Here is a 17,743-nt window from a genome sequence, read left to right as displayed (position 1 = left end):
TAGGTTCAATTCCCAGCAGCCACACAGTGGCTTACAACCATCTGCTAACTCAAGTTCTAAGGGATCTGGCACCTTCTTTTGGTCTCTGTTGGCACCAGCTACACTTGTAGTGCAGACATAGATGCAAGGCAAAACACCCATTCACATAAAAATAAATATTAAAAAAAGGAAGCAAAGCAAAGGTCTATTCATGCTGCCATTCATATGCCAAGTTGCTTAGTTGAGTTTAGCCCTGCTTTCTCATCTCCACTCGACACCTCTGGCTACTTGGATTTAAGTTTTTTCTCTTGTTGCCATCTAGCAACACAGCTGAAAGTTATCTATGCTTTGAATACACACACACACACACACACACACACACACACACACACACACACGAAAAGAAAAGCTTGCTTAATCGCCCCAAAGTATCTGCAACTTCCTAAAATTTGTTATTAACATTTTTAAAAATGCAATTTTGTAAAATAAACATGGTAGAATGTTGAAGAGTAAATAAACGGAAAAGCCAAGAGTAGTAACAAAGGATTTTAATCTTAGAACTTGGGAGATGGAGGCAGGAGGATCAGCAGTTCAAGGTCATCTTCAGATACATAGCAAGCTAGAGGGCATTCAAGAATAATCTCTTACAAACAAATGTGCTGGAAATTTATCTCAATGTATATCAGGTCTTGGATACAACCTCTAGTACTGCAAGAATAGTTAGAAATTTAGCTCAAGAGTTCTAAGAGAATTTCGTTTTAGGGCAGCATGGTGTCTCGTGTCTGGAATACCAGCACTCCAGAAGCTGAGGCAGGAGGATTATCATGAGCTCCAGGTCACACTGTGCTAGAGTGAGACATTGCCCACCCAAAAATTTTATTTTAAACAGACTTTTAAGTAGGGTACCAAGTAAACAATATATCTGTTTAGCATACTATAGAGGGAGACAGAAGAAATCAAAGTTTATTCCCAATACAGGCTCAGAGGGAAGGTACCTCCCTTTCCCCAGGAGGAGGAATTCAGGTCGCTACTGCTGCCTTCCATATGCACTGTGAGGATAGAAGCCTGCTTTGAGTGCTAAAGCATCTGTAAAATAAAATCTCTGTGCATTCCTAAACACAGAGACCCCACAGGGACTACGCCTTGCTGTGCAGTAGGTTGTGCTGGGCTGGCCTTCCCAAGGCCTTAGCTGGTAGCTATTTACAACAGGCAGTTACTTCTGCCCACTAATCTGGAAACCATCCATAGAAACACAGTTCAGTTTTCTAAAAATCTACCTTTGTCCAAAACAAACAACAAACACACAAACAAAGCCTGCATGCATAATTGCAAAGGTCAAAAAGAAAGCAGCAAAAGAACTCTGATGTAGAACAAGACAGAGCACAGTAAACTTGCTCATAACAGTGGGAATAGAAGCCAGGCACAACATGTGTATGTTGGCTTTTGATTTTTATACAGGCCCATCCTGGGTCTCATCCATGGTTTCTGGCTCACAGAACCTCAGCCTTTTGGTTCAGTTTGGCTTCAGATCAATAAGGATGGAAGATAGTCCTTTATCCTTCTTTCTCCAGAGTTCCTTGCACATGTAGGCAAGCACTTAGCCACTGAGTTGCACCCCAGCCCTCGACAGTCTCTTGTAATGCTTTAGGCTTCAAGAACAAAATGTCTTTTCCCCTAGACAAGTAATCAAAACAAAAATATTTCTGAGCTTCCCCTATCTTTCTGTCTCAGGCTGGCCATAAACAAATTCTCTGATCTTATGGATTGACCATAAAAAGCCCATTTCAATAGAGGCCCTACCCATAGCTGGGAGGACAGATTGCTGCAGAGGCTAGAAGAATCTGGATAGACAGGCCCTGCTGGATTTCCCTATGCAGTCTTGTAGCATCAGACCACACCCTGTCTGGCCACACTGTTACAGGGTCATCCTGTTTCAATCTTGCTTTTGTAATGAAGCCTTCATAAAGAACCCAAAGAGGTGGGGTTCAAGGCGTTTCTATACAGCTGTACACATGGAAGCTTGCAGAAAGTGACTAAGAACTTATTCACAAGCTGGAAGGGGGTGACTCCAGCTCCACAGGGATAGGAATTCCTGAGCCCAGGATGTTTCCAAACCTCATCCTACCAATCTCTATCTGGCTATCTGTTCTTTTGTTGTTGTCTTCTTTCTTTATATTTGTAATAGTGGTCTCATTATGTATCCCTGGTTGGTCTGAACTGGTTATGTAGCCAGCCTGACCTTTAACTCACTGTAATTCTTTGCCTCTGTCTCTCAGATGCTAGGATTACAGGCATGTAGCACTAACCCCAGTGGTCTGTGTCTTCTACAAAATATCCTTTAAACTGACCAGCAAGCTAACCCAAGGGTGGGGGAATAGGAGGTACAATTAACAGCCAGGTGGTCCTAAGTTTCAGAGGTCTACAAATTTCAACTGGTTGTCTGAACTGAGGAGGCTGTATGTTGGGGCTGAGTTCTCCATCTGTGGGACATGATGCTACCTCTAGATAGGCAGTGTCAGAATTAAAGTGCCCAGCTAGTTCCTGTTGCAAACCAGACTGCTTTCCAGAGGGAGACAGGCACACACATTTTGAGATCACAGAAATAATCTGTGCTGTAAACACAATAGTAGTAGAAGCTGGATTCATTTTCCTTTAGTATCATCAGGTTATAGAACTGAATATAAAAAAAGGAAAACACAGAAACAAAACAATTCTTGGAGTTCTCAGTGGTCACACACAACTGATCTATACTTTACATTCAAACTGCAGCTTCCATTAAGTGAAAAGTTGGGCCCGGCATGGTGGCGCGCGTCTGTAATCCCAGCACTCGGGAGGCAGAGGCAGGCGTTTCTTTGTGAGTTCAAGGCCAGCCTGGTTTACAAAGTGAGTCCAGGACAGCCAAGGCTACACAGAGAAACCCTGTCTCGAAAAATAAAACAAAACAAAAAAGAAAAGTTGGTTTTTCAAAACAGCAACAATCTATATAGCTGTGCAACACAGCCATAACTGTACAGAGTTTAAAAACAAATGAAGTTCTATCACATCTATATTCTGACCGCATAATCCATCCAACCATATTTAATTTTTCCCCTCAGAGCTGGAGACTGAACCCAAGGCCTTTTATATGGTGGGTATGTTCCTTACCACAGAGTTACCACTCCAGCCCTCAACTGCAATTTAAGAGGTTTCACACGGTGAAATGACCACCAGAGAGGGCACCAGACGAGGAGTTAAGCCACCTTTCTGTGTTACAGGCTAGCTTAAGACCACACAACTGGGTGAGTATGCACTGGTACCTGAATATGTCTGTAATTTGGTTTAGTAGCTAGCTGGGAACAGGAGATTCTGCTAGAGATTGCAGCTCCTCCGGCTGCACATAGACGTTGCAATGTGAGGAAGCTATGTGGTGATGTGGGATCACTGCCCTTAATATCACTGAATTCCGAGCTCCCAGTTTCACGCAGCATTCTGTTCACAGCTCTTCCCTAGCTTACCACGCAAATGCTTCAATGGTGAGCTGCTTCTGGTCAGTCCTCTTCGTCAGTTTGCATTATTTAACATGACCCTTTCTCAAAGCAAGCACATTCATATCAAAGTCTAATGTAGTGGGGATGACAAAGAAAATGTCAAGTTTCATAAACCGGATTAAGAATAAGATGATGCTGCCCTAGGTGGCAGGGAGTGAGTCGCTAATGTGTGAACTTGGAAAGGTATCTTCCCACAATCAAGCTTTGCCAAGCACAGCCTCAGCTGACAGCCTGCCTGCAACTTCATGACAGACTCTCAAACACAGACACAGGGCTAGGCTACTCCCAGATTCCTCACCCTCAGAGTAAATATCTGCTGTTTTAATTCCTAAGTAGCTATGTGGAAACATGTAAGTGTGAAGCAGGACAGTGCTTAAGGAGTGCTTCAAGATCAGACTCTATATGAGATAGATTTTAGGTCTAGCTTGGGTCTACACTGTACTACAGAAATACAAGAACAATATGAAAGTTATTCTTTCAGTTTTTGATGTAACAACAAAATATTTGACAAATATCTTAGAAGAGGAAAGATTTATTTTGGCTCATGATTTCAACCCATTCCCAGTTGGCTCCAGTAGAAACATCATGGCAGAAGAGCACAGGGGAAGAAAGCTGCTCACCTCATGGCATCCGGGAAACAAGAGAGAAGTGGAGTGGGGAATACATGGGTTAAGACAACCCCTTCAAAGGCATACTTCTAGTGACTGGCTTCCTCTAAGTCCTACTAGCCCAGTGATGAATGAACTCAACAACAGAGTAACTCACTGATGAAGTTAGTATCCTAGTGACCTAATTACCTCAATAGTGGCACCAGTTGGAGACCAATTCTTCAACACACGAGCTTTTGGAAGACACTTTACATTTAAACCATCAACAAGAAACATGCTGAATATGGCAAATGTCATTATGGCTAAAACTGGGAAAGATACTAAATGCAAGGTGTGCAACCCTGTGGACAGGTGGCAGGAGCATGGGAGGCTGCACAAGACCTGAATGACCACAGTCAAGAGTTTAAAATAGGAGTCTCGCTTCCCAGCCATAATATGCTTCGGGACTCTTAATGTGACAGTTTAAAAACACATGCTTTGTCAGTTCAACACTCTGAACTGCCAAGGACCCAGGTGGATGGCAGTCATTCACTGGCTACAGAACTCTGAGAGGCACAAACCTTTCTTGGGTGGTGATGAGGGGATAGTTAAGAAATGTGATGAGCTCAGCTGTGGACATGTTAAATATGCAACGCCTCCAAACCACTCAAGTGCTGATGTTAAGTAGCTTGGCTGTATTTAACAAGAATAGAAATCTGGCTAAACACAGACAGGTGGAGTGATTATTTATATAAATTAAAGACACTATCTAAAGAGAAAGAGCAAAGTAGATGGAAAGAGGACCCAGCACCTGAAGGAATCAGACAGAGGAAGACAACATGAAAATGAGACTGAGAAGCAGCTGAGAGGCGAGACAGTACAATTCCAGTGCACTGGGTTAAGTGAAAGGCTCCTGCCAAAGATAAGCCCACAGACTAATCTAGATCAGTAAATACTATCTTATTTGGGAAAAGGAACTTTATAGATGTAATTACATGAAGGTCCCTGAGACAAAGAGACCATCCAAGTGAACACTAATAAGTGTTCCTATAAAAGAAACACAAGGAGCGGGTGTTTGCAGATGGGAGGTAATGTGACCAGGGAGGCTGAGGCCAAAGTGATATCCCCTCCAAAGAGGGCCGATACACAACAGAAGCTAAGAAAGAGAGCTTTCCCTGGAGCCACTGAGGAATTGTGGGCCTCAGATACATTGGTTTCCAGGATTACAGCCCTCCAGAACTGTGGTTCAGTTTTAAGCCACCAGTTTATAGTAATTTTGTTATAGCAGCTATAAGACACTAATACATGCCTAGTGAAGTATCTATGGATGTTGAAGACTTTTGAAAGTTCGAACAAGAAGCAGCTGAATAGGTGATGGTGGCAAATGCCTTTAATCCCAGCACTTGAGAGGCAGAGGTAGGCAGATCTCTGTGAGTCTGAGGCCAGCCTGGTCTACAGAGGTAGACAGCCAGGGCTACACAGTAAAACCCTGTCTCAAAACAAACAAATGGCTGAGAAGTGTCTACAGAAGGCAAGAAAATAGAGGCTGCTTAAAACTTGAATGAGAGCTGTCTCCATGAAGAGAAAGGAGGGGGAAGGTTACACAGTGGCAGAACAAACTGCAGGTGACACTGAGAGACAGCTTCCAAAGGAAGTAGCAGGACTTGGTGGGATCTAGCGGGGCAAGAGGTCAGCAGAAGTGCTCTCTTGTTGTTGTTTGAGACGGGGGTTTTTCTGCGTAGCCCTGGCTGTCATGGACTCGCTTTGTAGACCAGGCTGGCCTTGGCTGAACTCAGAGATCCACCTGCCTCTGCTTCCCCAAGTGCTGGGATTACAGGCATGCACCACCATGCCCGGCCTAAAATTAAAAACAAAAACAAAACCATAAAAGTTCTAACTTTACAATAGTAAGGTCAGTATTAAGTGACTGTAAGAGGCTCTAGTGGAGAATGAAGAAATAAAGTTTAGTTTAGGTCCTGGGAAGGCAGGAGGATATGTTGTTACTATTATATTGTTGTTGTTAACTGTAGTTATTATTCAGGGTCTGTGGCTTTCACTGGCTAGGAACTCATCATGTAGACCAGGCTGGCCTTGAACTCACAGAGATACACCTGGCTATGCTTGGATTAAAGGTGTGTGTGTGTGTGTGCTACTATGCTTGGCCCAACAGTTATTATTGAATAGCTAAGATACTCTCATGATCAAAGGTGCAAATGCCTGGGATTCAACTGATAACAGATGGTGGCGTGGTGAGCATGGAATCAGACAAGAGCAAGAGCATGTACAGGGAGATCATCTACCTCAGAGCCGAACACTGCAACCTGAGGCAGGACTGCTGCCACACAGCTGCCAGACTCCCCTACCAAACTCCAGCTTCCTGTTACCTTCTGGTTTCTAATTATTTGCAGGGCCATTTCCATACACATGCTTGCATGGACACACACACATTTCTTTTAAGTCAGGGTCTTACTATGTAGCTCAAGCTGGCCTTGAACTTGAAATTCACCTGCTTCATCCTCTCAAGTGCTGGAATCAGACACATACTACATAAGGTTCAATCTGTAGTACTAAAAGAAAGAAAGAAAGAAAAAAACAAATTTATAGCCTGGTGTGATGGCTTACACACTTATCTCAGCACTGTGGAGGCAGGAGGATCATGAGTTTGAAGGTAGTCTGTGCTACCAAATGAGCACTGTGTAAAATAAACAACAAAAACATACATGTTCATAAGCCTTTTATGTAGAACTTGTTTTATATGCCATATTTTACTTCATACTATGTGTATTCTCTTTCCATATTTCACAGTCCTTTCTTATTAAGTATACAAACTCATCATTTGGTGGGGGCCCAGGCAAGACAAGAGCAGGAGTGGCTCATTTTCTGTAGGGTGAGGAGGATCAACAGGATATATGTACAGATGCTGAATACCAAGTCCAAGATACCCTCTAATTAGAATGATCTTATCTCCCACATTTCCATTTTTATGAGTGGTTATGTAGGCTTTAGCTTTCCTATTCTGACCACAAGTCACAAATACCCTACTGGTTACCGTTCTCCAATGCAAAAACATCGCTTACAAACACACTGTTAATGTGTTTGTCAAAAACACAGGAAATTTAACTGTCATGTAATTACAAATTGACAAAGCCAGGCCTGTCGTACTGGCCTGTAAATCCCAGCTACTCAAGAGGGGCTGAAAAGTCACTTCCTGCCCGGACTATAGTAACATCAAGATCAGACTGAGTAACTGAGTGAGATATTATCTCAAAAACACACAAACAAAAAACTATAAAGAGGCCTGGGAATGGCCTATAGTCCTCTTTAGTGGGACCATATAGTTTAGTGACAGACCCTTGTCTATCATATGAAAAGCCCTGGGTTCAATCTGTAGTATGAAAGAAAAAAAAAAACTTTCAAAAACATACTACTTAAGACATCTGTGGTGGTACATGAATGCAACCCTAGCACCAGAGAGGATGAGGTGAAAGGATGGTAAACTAAACTTCAGGTTACCTTGATCTCTACAGCAATACCTTGACTGTGCCCCCAAAATCAAATCAGAACAAAACCACAACATCCCCAAATAACAAAAGAATTACTAGTGGGTGAGAAAGTCAAGAAACTAAGAAAGGTCACTTATGTGATTCCTAAGAGCTAAAATACAACAAAAAACAAAGACAAATTACAGAGGCAACTTTTAAATTAAAATGAAGACTCCCAAATTAGATAGACAATGAAAGCAAATTAAACTCAACCTCTTTGCTGATGTTGCAGTCCATCCTATTATAGATCTGTAAAGAGCCCTGCATTGAGAGACTGATGCAGACCCTCTGGGAAAAATCAGTATCCTAAGCTTAAGGTAGGCCCCTGGACCAGAGCCAAGAACACAAACATGTGACAAACATTGAGAAAACAATTTCTAATCCAGGGTTCTTAGTTAGGAACATCACTTATAAGCATTTACACACACACACACACACACACACACACACACACACACACACACAGCACCCAACTCCTCTAATTCTGCTTTGTTAAACCTAAGCCAACACTTTTTTTTTTTTGGCTTGTTAATTTGCTACACATCCTTCTGATAGAAAGGTTAAAGAGGACTAAAGGCCATTCCTTTAATACAGTGGCAAAACTCGATGAAGAATAGAAATTTTAGTTATTCTAATTCTACAACAGCAGTTCCCAAACTGGCATTCTTTAAGTACTAGTCTAAGAAAAGCTTTGAAACAAACAAACCCCACAGCTCATGGGTACAATACCTGTTGGGTAAGAATAAAGAACCTGAATTCGATCCCTACCATCTATGTAAAAAAGCCAGATGTGGTGGTATGCCCCTATAATCCCAAGGCTAAGCAGTGGAAAGAAGAGGATCCCTGGGGATTGATGGCAAGCCAGACTTGCAAAATAAAGATGCTCCAGGTTCAGTGAGAGAAGCTGTGTTAAAAAAAATAAGGATATGTATGTATATATACATATGATATAATGTGAATAAATTATAATAAATAAAACATTTTTTTTAAATAAAGAGAGGAGGGAGTGGGGGGAGGGGAGGTGTACGGGTGGGACCCAGAGAAGGGACGGGGCTGGGATCAGGCTGCAAAGTGATTAGTGATTTATTTAGTGATTAAATAAATAAGGTGGAGAGCAATAGAGAAACATACCTAATGCTGACCTCTGGCCTCTGCATGTGCACATGTAGGCTTATGTAAGCCTACATGTGCACATACACAGTTATAGGAATTTATAACTAAGAAGTCTTGTTCAATTTACCAAATACTTACTAATTTTATCAATTTGGTCATTTATTTTATTTTATTTATTTACTTTTAAAATTTTTATTTATTTAGTTTGGTTTTTTGAGACAGGGTTTTTCTGTGTAGCTTTGGCTATCCTGGACTCCTTTGTAGACCAGGCTGCCCTTGAATTTACAGCAATCCGCCTGCCTCTGCCTCCTGAGTACTGGGATTACAAGCACGCAGCACCATGCCTGGCATCCCCATTTCTTTTATTATATCTACTAATTTATTATTGCTATGATGTGAATGACCCCATCCAAAATTCAGGTGCTAAATTACCACATGACAGTAGTAAGAAAGAGCATCATCTTGAGGAACAGATGAGGCCTTGGGGTGGGATTAAAGTAGGGTATGGTGGCACATGCCTTTAATCCTAGCACTTGGAAGGCAGAAGCAGGTAGATCCCTGTGAGTTCCAAGCCAGCCTGGTCTACAGGGTAAACTCCAGGACAACCAGGGCTACACAGAGAAACCCTGTTTGGGTGGAGAGGGAGGACAGACACATGGCTCAGAGGTTAAGAGCACTGTTCGCTCTTCCAGAGGTCCTGAGTTCAATTCCCAGCAACCACACGGTGGCTCAGAACGCTCTATACCCATAATGCCCTCTTCTGGCATGCAGGTGTACATGTAGATAGAGCACTCATATACATAAAATAAATAAAATCTTTTTTTTAAGTGGATCAAATGATTTCACACAGTATCTGGCTCTCTCACTCTTCTGCGTTCCACCTTGTCAGGACAGCAGAGAGAATAAATGTGCCATCCTGCAAGAACAACCTCACCAGAAAAGCAAACCTGGCACTGCCTTGATCCTAATATCCAGAGGTACAAGGAAATAAAATTTCTATTCTTTGTAAACATCCAGTCAAAGGTATTTTATTATAATTGTACAATCAGACTCACATATCTATTCATTCATTCATTCATTCATTCATTCATTCAAGATAGGGTCTCACTATATAGCCCTGGCTGCCCAGGAACTTACCCTGTAGACCAGGCTGGCTTGGAACTCCCAGAGATCCCCCTGCCTCTGCCTCTAGCGTGTGGTATTAAAGGTATGTACCATCACAACTGGCTATTTTAATAACCTAATGCCTATTAACAGATCATAGGCTTCTGTAAACAATGTACCGATGTTCTGTGAAATTCTGCTATTTAACATGTAAAAAAAAAAAATCACAGTAAGCTCCCTAATGCACTTAAAAGCACTTCCAAAGGCAGAACCAACAGATATACCAATATTTAATGACAAAATTGTACCCAGACCAATCTTCACACAAACACCCGTTTGCTTAGAAGTATGAACAATGTCTAACAATGATGCCCTAGAAGCTTCAGAGTATCACAAACCACAAAGAGCACATCTTTCTAGGCTGAGTCTCATCTGGCCTCCCAGTCTTGAGGAGCCTCTACAGATTGACCTTCCAAAGGACCTCATTTCTGAGAGTATTCTACAGTACCTCAGAAGTCATAAGCCAGTAACGTTTTGAAAAATTTTTAGGAAAACAGGATTCTAAGGTTTTTTTTAATTGCAAAATGTAAAAATCTCATCAATGTCATTTTATAAGGAATTATTTAGCACTGAAAAACTAGGGAAGCCTTAATTCAATGCAAAGGACAATCTGATAAACTACATGAAAATTTAGTTTTATGAAAAACACTGTATGGTCCTCAATTTTCTTATTCTACAGGCTGATGAAAATTCACAAGAAAATTCACTAATCTGACCTAAGACATAGCCCCCAGATGTTTATATAAATATTACTTAGGTCACTGAGTTGAAGAGATGGCTCTGGTCAGCAAAGTGCTTGAGCATGAAGACCTGAGTCTGAGCCCCAGAACTCATGTAAACATCAGTAACCCCAAGACTGGGGAGGCAGAAAACAGGAAGATCTCTGGGGCTCACTATCCAGGAAGTCTAGTGGAATCAGTGACCTACAAGTGGAGCGAGTCACCTGTCCTGAAAAGTAAAAGGGAAAAAGGGATCTCTTTGAAATCCAGGCCAGCATGATCTACACAAGTTCAAGGACGACCAGGGCTACATAGAGAGACCCTAGCTCAATAATTATATAAGTGAATAAATAAAGTGGAGAGTGTGAGATATTCAACATTAACCTCTGGCCTACACACACATACACGCATACATACAATTACTGAGGTTTCTAAACATGTCAGCTCTGCAACTTAAACAGTTTTAGAGGGAAGCCCCTGAAACAAACAAACAAACAAACATACATACATGCATACACACACACACACACACACACACACACACACACACACACACACACACACACACACTTTAAAGAAAATGCCTGGGTTGTTTCTGATGTGCTGCCAGACTTCAGAACAATGGCTAGCTTACAATTTAATTTGCCCTTCCCTTTCCTAACCCAAACTTTTCTCTGATGGCTCAGTTCAGATAGTACCATCTTCTCTAGCAAACAGTAAGAATCTAAAAATTATCTGTAGCTAGGTGGGCTGGAACACACCTGTAATCCTAGCATGCCGGCTATGAGAGTCCCAGGCCCACCTGGGCTACATCAGACTCTATCTTAAGACAGTTTATATGTACATGTGTGTGTACACACACACACACACACACACACACACACACACACACACACACACACGTTTCTTAATCACTGTCTCCAGTTTTCAGCTTCCATGTCAGGCAGGCACAGGTATGAAAAGATAATGAAGTTTCCTGAGCATGCATAACTGAAAAAAAAAAAAGAATCACAGTAAGAAAAAAAAGTAAATAATGAAAAATTACTAAAGGGGGGTGGGGTGACCTGCAAATGGCTTGGCCAAAAGGCTCAGTAAACATGAATTAATCATGACTGCAGAAACTTACAACAAGTGCAAGTTTTAGGGGGAAATGAAAAACTCTGGTTGGTGCCCAGGTATAACACTTCACTAATGCCTGTATTACATTCTTCAGTCTGTAACTCGGTGAAGTCATTTCCTCATCACCACCCATGACTCTCCCATGCATCATACACTGTTTAAGTGCTGAAACTACAAAGAAACTCACTCCCATAGAGCTCACACATCAGAGACAGAGACAACTGATTTACCATGTAGTGTGGAATAAAAGAGTGAAGCTCAGTCTAACTGAAGAAAGGCGCGGCTAGCGACACATGGACCGCATGGGAGTTTCTAAGATGTGCTCTTTGAGGCTATACAGACACTCTAGTTCTTACTGAGCTCTGGGCTGGCTGGTTCAACTCAGCTGTTCTGGCTCAAACTCCTCTTCCAGCTAGCTTTCTTTCTTTTTTCCTGAGATGGGTTTTTTTTTTGTGTGTGTGTGTGTATCCCTGGCTATCCTGACACTCTGTAGATCAGGCTAGCCTCAAATTCAGAGATCCATCTGCCTCTCCTCTCAAGTGCTGGGATTAAAGGTGTACACCACCATGGCCTGGTTTTGAATTGGTATTTTCAGTGAAAATTTCATAGTTCAGAAATAGCACATCCTGTTGTAAAAATTGGAAAGCACAAAAAATAGACTAGACAAAACAATGGGAACCTAGAGACACTTTCCTCAGACTAATTATTACTTTATACCTGCTATGTATGTTCATGTGTATACATACAGATGCATACATTCCAAAAACAGAAGTGGACTAATGGTGTTGTTCAGTCATTCTAATCAGATACATATATATCCCTTAAGGGTATACTGGCTTTGTCCAAAGAAGTCTTGCTTCATGTTACTGTATATAATAAGAATTAAGAACGGGGCTGACTTTTAGCCTAGTAAACATGTGACCAGTTGGGATCTAATCTGAACTATTCCAGAGGCTTCATCAAGCCTGTATAAGCTGGAACTGGACATGTGACTGTGCTCATCACTATTGTTTGTAATAGTACAATGTTATCCACCAAAGAGAACTGGCTAAGGACACAGCTGTACTCTGTGAGGGGGAAATCTACTTACAGTAACACCTTCTCTGGAAAGCCTTTCAGGAGGAGTTGAGAAGTCCCCAGATCAGATACATGTGCAACAGCTGCCATGTATCAGGTTCCCAACCAAGCGTCCAAGGTAGAAGGATGCAATGGTGGAGCCTGCTGTCATGGAGCTCAGTGTAGGAAGGAAGACAGCCATGTGAACAAGTAGTTCTACCACAATACATGCAGATGCAGCGCCAGGAGGATGATGTATTGAATATTTGACAGGTGCCAACCATTTTGCTAGATGCTTTATCTGATAGCATCTATTATCATGTAAGGTAGGTGACCAAAGAGAAACCCACAAACCCTAGGACTCCTCAGGTATCCTTTGAAGAAAAGTAACTGTCTCCAGAATCCTACTCAAATATACTACCATATGAGACAGATAATACAAGAAACCAACCCTGTTTCTTTGTCCATGAGAGATCAGACCAGGACTCAGTATCAGGTAATATTTTCCTGTTTCAATTGTTGTCTGAGAGGATAACTGCCGCCATCTGCTAACCTAGGCTTAGAATGTTTTCAGCCTCGGAGATTTACTGCTTAATAAGCTCACCCTTTCTTGTTCTTACTGAGCTCTGGGCTGGCTGGTTCAACTCAGCTGTTCTGGCTCAAACTCCTCTTCCAGCTAACTTACTCAATCTGGCTTTTCTTTCAGGCCTCTGAATTGCTCTGCTTGGCCTCAAACTAACTCCAGCAATCTGCTCTAATCTTTTGGCTCCCTCTCATTCTCTGGCTTGTTCTGTGTTCACCTGTCTCTAGCTTGTTTTCTCATCCAACCTCTCGCTGTAAAACCTTCCCAGTAAAACTGCCTCCACCTGGTAAAACTGTTCTAGCTCGATCTCGCTGTCTGTCTGAGTCTCCCTCCCTGTCTGTATTGCCCCTTAAGTAGTTTCCCTTTCCTCTGTCTTCCCGTGAGAGTTGGGTGTATCCTAGTCTGTCAAATCGTTCTCTGATTCATCACCTTTTCTGCCACTCAATTAAACATCACTTTCAAACATGGGTGCTTCTTTCTACAAACTTTACCTTCATTGTTTGGAATTAAAGGCGTGTACCACCACACCTGGACCTAAGCTTTTCTTTACCTGAAACTTACTCTATACCAGGCTGGCCTTGAACTCAGATCTGCTTGCCTCTCTCCCTTGTATTCCAGCTGTATCACAGAGACATAGAAGGTCTTTGGATGTGATGTCTTGCTAGAGCAGCCATGTTCTGAAATAAAATTCCTCTACAGTATACCTCAGCTAAAGACAACATAAAAGTTAAACTTAAAGATCAGGAACCAAGAACATGGCTTGGCTCAAAGCACTCCCTAATAGGAATCTTCCGTTTTAGAATATTAAAGGTCTGGCAGTCTTACTCTCCTTTGGAAAATATAAACGTTAGGTGGACAAAGCATGAGAAGGTACTAAAATCATATCTTAAATATTGCTCTGTATCTGTGGTTCTCAACAGATCTGTGGGTCATGATCCCTTTGGATGTCAAACATGCTTTTACAGGGGTCTTATATCACATATTTATATTACAACCCATAAAAGTAGCAAAGTTATACTTATGAAATAGCAATAAAATATTTTTATGGTTGGGGGTCACCACAGCATGAGGAACTGTATTAAAGGGTCACAGCATTAAGAAGGTTGAGAACCGCTGCTCTATATGGCTTTGAAAGAACTAAGGTCTAAACAATATGGATGAAGAAATGATTTCCCATTTTCCTTTACATTCATTCCCCCATCCCCACAGGTGATGTGTGTATGCCTCTTCCCTGAAACCCAAAAGTGTTCACTACACATCACCAATCTTGGAATTAGGACACAGGTTCAAAAGTCTAAAGTTGGACCACAGTTGTTCATGTAGTAGATGGCAGATCTAGATTTCAAAAAGGTGGCCAGGTCCTAAAAACACCTGAGGTTGACCCCTGGTCTCCATATTCACACGCACACAAACATACCTGCAGTGTGTGTGAGTACACGCACACACAGATAGACAGAGTGGGTAAGAGAAGATGAAAGAGTATAGAAATGGTCTGGAAGTTCTCGTAGGCCTTGCTGCAGGAAAGAGTATGCTTGGTATCAACCCAGATTAAATAAATTTCTAATTTCAATACACTCAAGCCCTAGCTGTCTTTCTGACTCAACTACAAAGCTCAGAGCACAGGACCATAATCTCTAGCTCATTTGCTAGCATCTAGAGTACAGCTTACAGTAAGTACTTAATAAATATCTGTTGAATGAATGAACAGTGAGCACAGTACCTAACACACTATTCTACTGGGCCACTCTAGATGGATTTGGAATAGAGGAGCGCCATGAAATGAGGGCTAGGGACCATTCACAAGGATACTTCTTATGTGCAAATCTTTTTACTTGCTAAAATTTGCATGTAAATCTCCAAATTGATACTGGTGGTGCTTCTGAAGTCATTCATGCTGTGATGGTTAATCTTCACTGTTATCTGGCTAGATTTAGAATCACCATGGAAACATACTTTTGGGTATGGCAAAAAGATTAACTGAGGAGGAAAGCCCACCCTGAATGTGAGCAGCAGCATTCCAAACGAGGGGTGTGTGTGTGTGGGGGGGGGGAATCGAGGTGAGAGCATTCATCTGTTTCCTGGCTGTGAATGCGAGAGGATCAGCTCCTTCCAACTCCTGCTGCTGTGAAGGACTGTGCCCCTCAACCTGTGAGCCAGAACAAATGCTCCTTTCCTTAGGCTGTTTTTGTCAGGTACCTAAGCCATGCACATGCATATGTAGATAGCAGTGCACTTGCTCTTTGCACTTGTGCTAAGCTAAGGTGGGGTGAGGCGAGGTTGGACCTTCTCAGTTAGGTGTTCACACCACAGAGATGCCAGAGCGCAGAGGCAGCAGGGCTAGTTCTGTGCCACAAGTTCTAGCTTTGGGGTTAAATGGACAGAGTTTCAGTTTTAACTCTGGCACCTGTTTCACATTTCTGAAAATCATTTTCTGTTGTGTAAAATATAGGGAACAATATCTAGCAGGATAAATGGTTTTCAGAATTTAAGATTATAATCCACACGAGACAGGTAGGTTAAGGAAATGCATTTCAGGAAGTCTAGAGCAAGGAGAGGGAAGGCGGGGACATGGGCAAAGAGGACTTCTCCCCTTCCCACACCCTGACCTGCAGAACCCTCTGTGCATTAAACCCTTGGCTTATAGGTCTCTCCTTTACTAAACTCTAAGATCAAGATCTTTGGGAAGGAAGCACAAGCTACTGTCTTCTAAATTTCCAAACAAGTAACCGCTAAGCACAGATTTATCGAAGACACAAAATGCACATTTGGTTTTCAACTGCAGACTTACAACAATTTAGTGACCAACTCAGAGATCTGCAATTTGCCCATGACTCTGACAACCGCTATAACTGACATAAATTACAACAGTTTTAAGATCCTGCTCTATCCAGTGTGAGTCACTAATAAGGCTCAAACATATGGCCGACAAGACAATGTTGTCACCTACGAGTAAAGACTGCTTTTAGTTCACTCTAACAGACTTCTTTCTCCATTAAAAGACAAAAATCTTACCACAGCAAAGCACAAGGAACGATACTGTTATGTGCTACAGGTCGGTTAGGAAAAATAGTAAAGCTTTCCCACAAAAGCTTACAAACTCCAAAAACAGTGAATCTGATGCCACAGCTTACTGTTCTCTTTCGAGAACTAAGAAAAACAATTCCAGATATAAAGCCATGAGAACGACAACATGAGAACAATGCAGTTGCTCATATATAGTTTCATGGGCTCTTAGTCTAATATTCAATTTCCTCCACCTTCCAAAATATGCCCCCCTCCAATGTCCAGCGTTCTTCCACTTCTAACTTTTCAGTTAAAGCCACGAATGATGATGAGCTAATTTCTTCCAAGTAAACGTCTGGCATGTTTTTATTTGGGTATGAGACAGTGTAAAAAGACCATCTAGAAACATATGGCTTAGAACCACTACTGGAAGCCAAACACTGCCATACTATGAAAGTGCAAACAAATCTTCTGGGAAGACAATGCTGAAGGTCGTCTCTGGGCTGTTGTAATTCACCCAGAGGCTGTGTGTGATATAATCACATATGTCCCGTATCTTATGGACGTCCGGGATGACCAGGCCCTTCCTTTACAGTGTAAATTAACGCTCTGACTGGGATCGGCCAAACAGAATCCCGTTCCATCCGCTTAACAGATTTCAAACTGGTTTGCTGCTAACAAGCCTTTCCACCTGCATTTCCAGCAGTTTCGAGCAACAGCACTTTCTGGGGACAAAGATTCTAGAAAGGGAGAGTGATCAAATGGGCATGTCAGGGAGGCACAAATAGTTTAAGCAAGCCCCCATTCCAGCTCCGAACCTTGCAGAGCCTGTGTTCAGCGTCGTCATCTGCCTCTCTCGCCTTCACCCTCCCAGGTGCCTACAAGAAGCAAAGTGAGAGACGTTAGTTTTCAGGGGAAATGAGGCTAAAACCCTAAGGCTGCGGGTGGACCTTGTGGAAGGCAGAAGGCAGGAGAAGCGGCCCGCGAGTCGGCAGGCAGGCAGGTCACGGCAAGGATGGTGGGAAGGGATAAGGTGAGGGGAGCTGGCCAGCGAGCGCCAGAGCGTCGGACGGCCTGGGCCCGGGCCGCGCCGGGAAGGGGGCTCTGCGCGCTCTCGGACAGCCCGCGGGCAGAGGGGCTTTGCGCGCTCCCGGGCGCTCCCGAAAAGAGTGGGGGCCGCGCGCGCCCCCGGATGGCCCTAGGAGCCCAGCCCCGACGCCTGGACCCACCTGGCCGCGCGGACAACGCCGCCCCGAGGTCCCGACCACAGCACAGCGCCGCCCCCTCAGAGTGCGAGCCGCCGCGCACAAACGCTCGAGGTACCTCGGCCTCGCACGCGCCGCTTGCCCCG

The 17,743-nt window shown here is 42.8% G+C and overlaps 1 protein-coding gene across 1 annotated transcript in view; it reads right to left on the bottom strand.

Moving 5' to 3' along the window:
• PAIP2B (poly(A) binding protein interacting protein 2B) overlaps nt 1-17,743 on the bottom strand; it is a 27,335-nt gene extending 9,592 nt beyond the window's left edge. Inside the window, exons 1-2 of the mRNA XM_084765365.1 lie at nt 17,622-17,743; nt 17,211-17,270 (exon numbers count right to left, since the gene is read on the bottom strand). Coding sequence (XP_084621491.1) covers nt 17,211-17,239 — 29 coding nt within the window. The 5' untranslated portion in view covers nt 17,240-17,270; nt 17,622-17,743. The remainder of the gene's footprint in view (nt 1-17,210; nt 17,271-17,621) is intronic.

This window comes from Acomys minous (genome assembly GCF_964271855.1).
Source record: "Acomys minous genome assembly, chromosome: 17".
Classification (NCBI taxonomy): domain Eukaryota; kingdom Metazoa; phylum Chordata; class Mammalia; order Rodentia; family Muridae; genus Acomys; species Acomys minous.
Note: the sequence above shows the minus strand (reverse complement) of the source record. Positions and strands in the feature narration are given on the sequence as shown.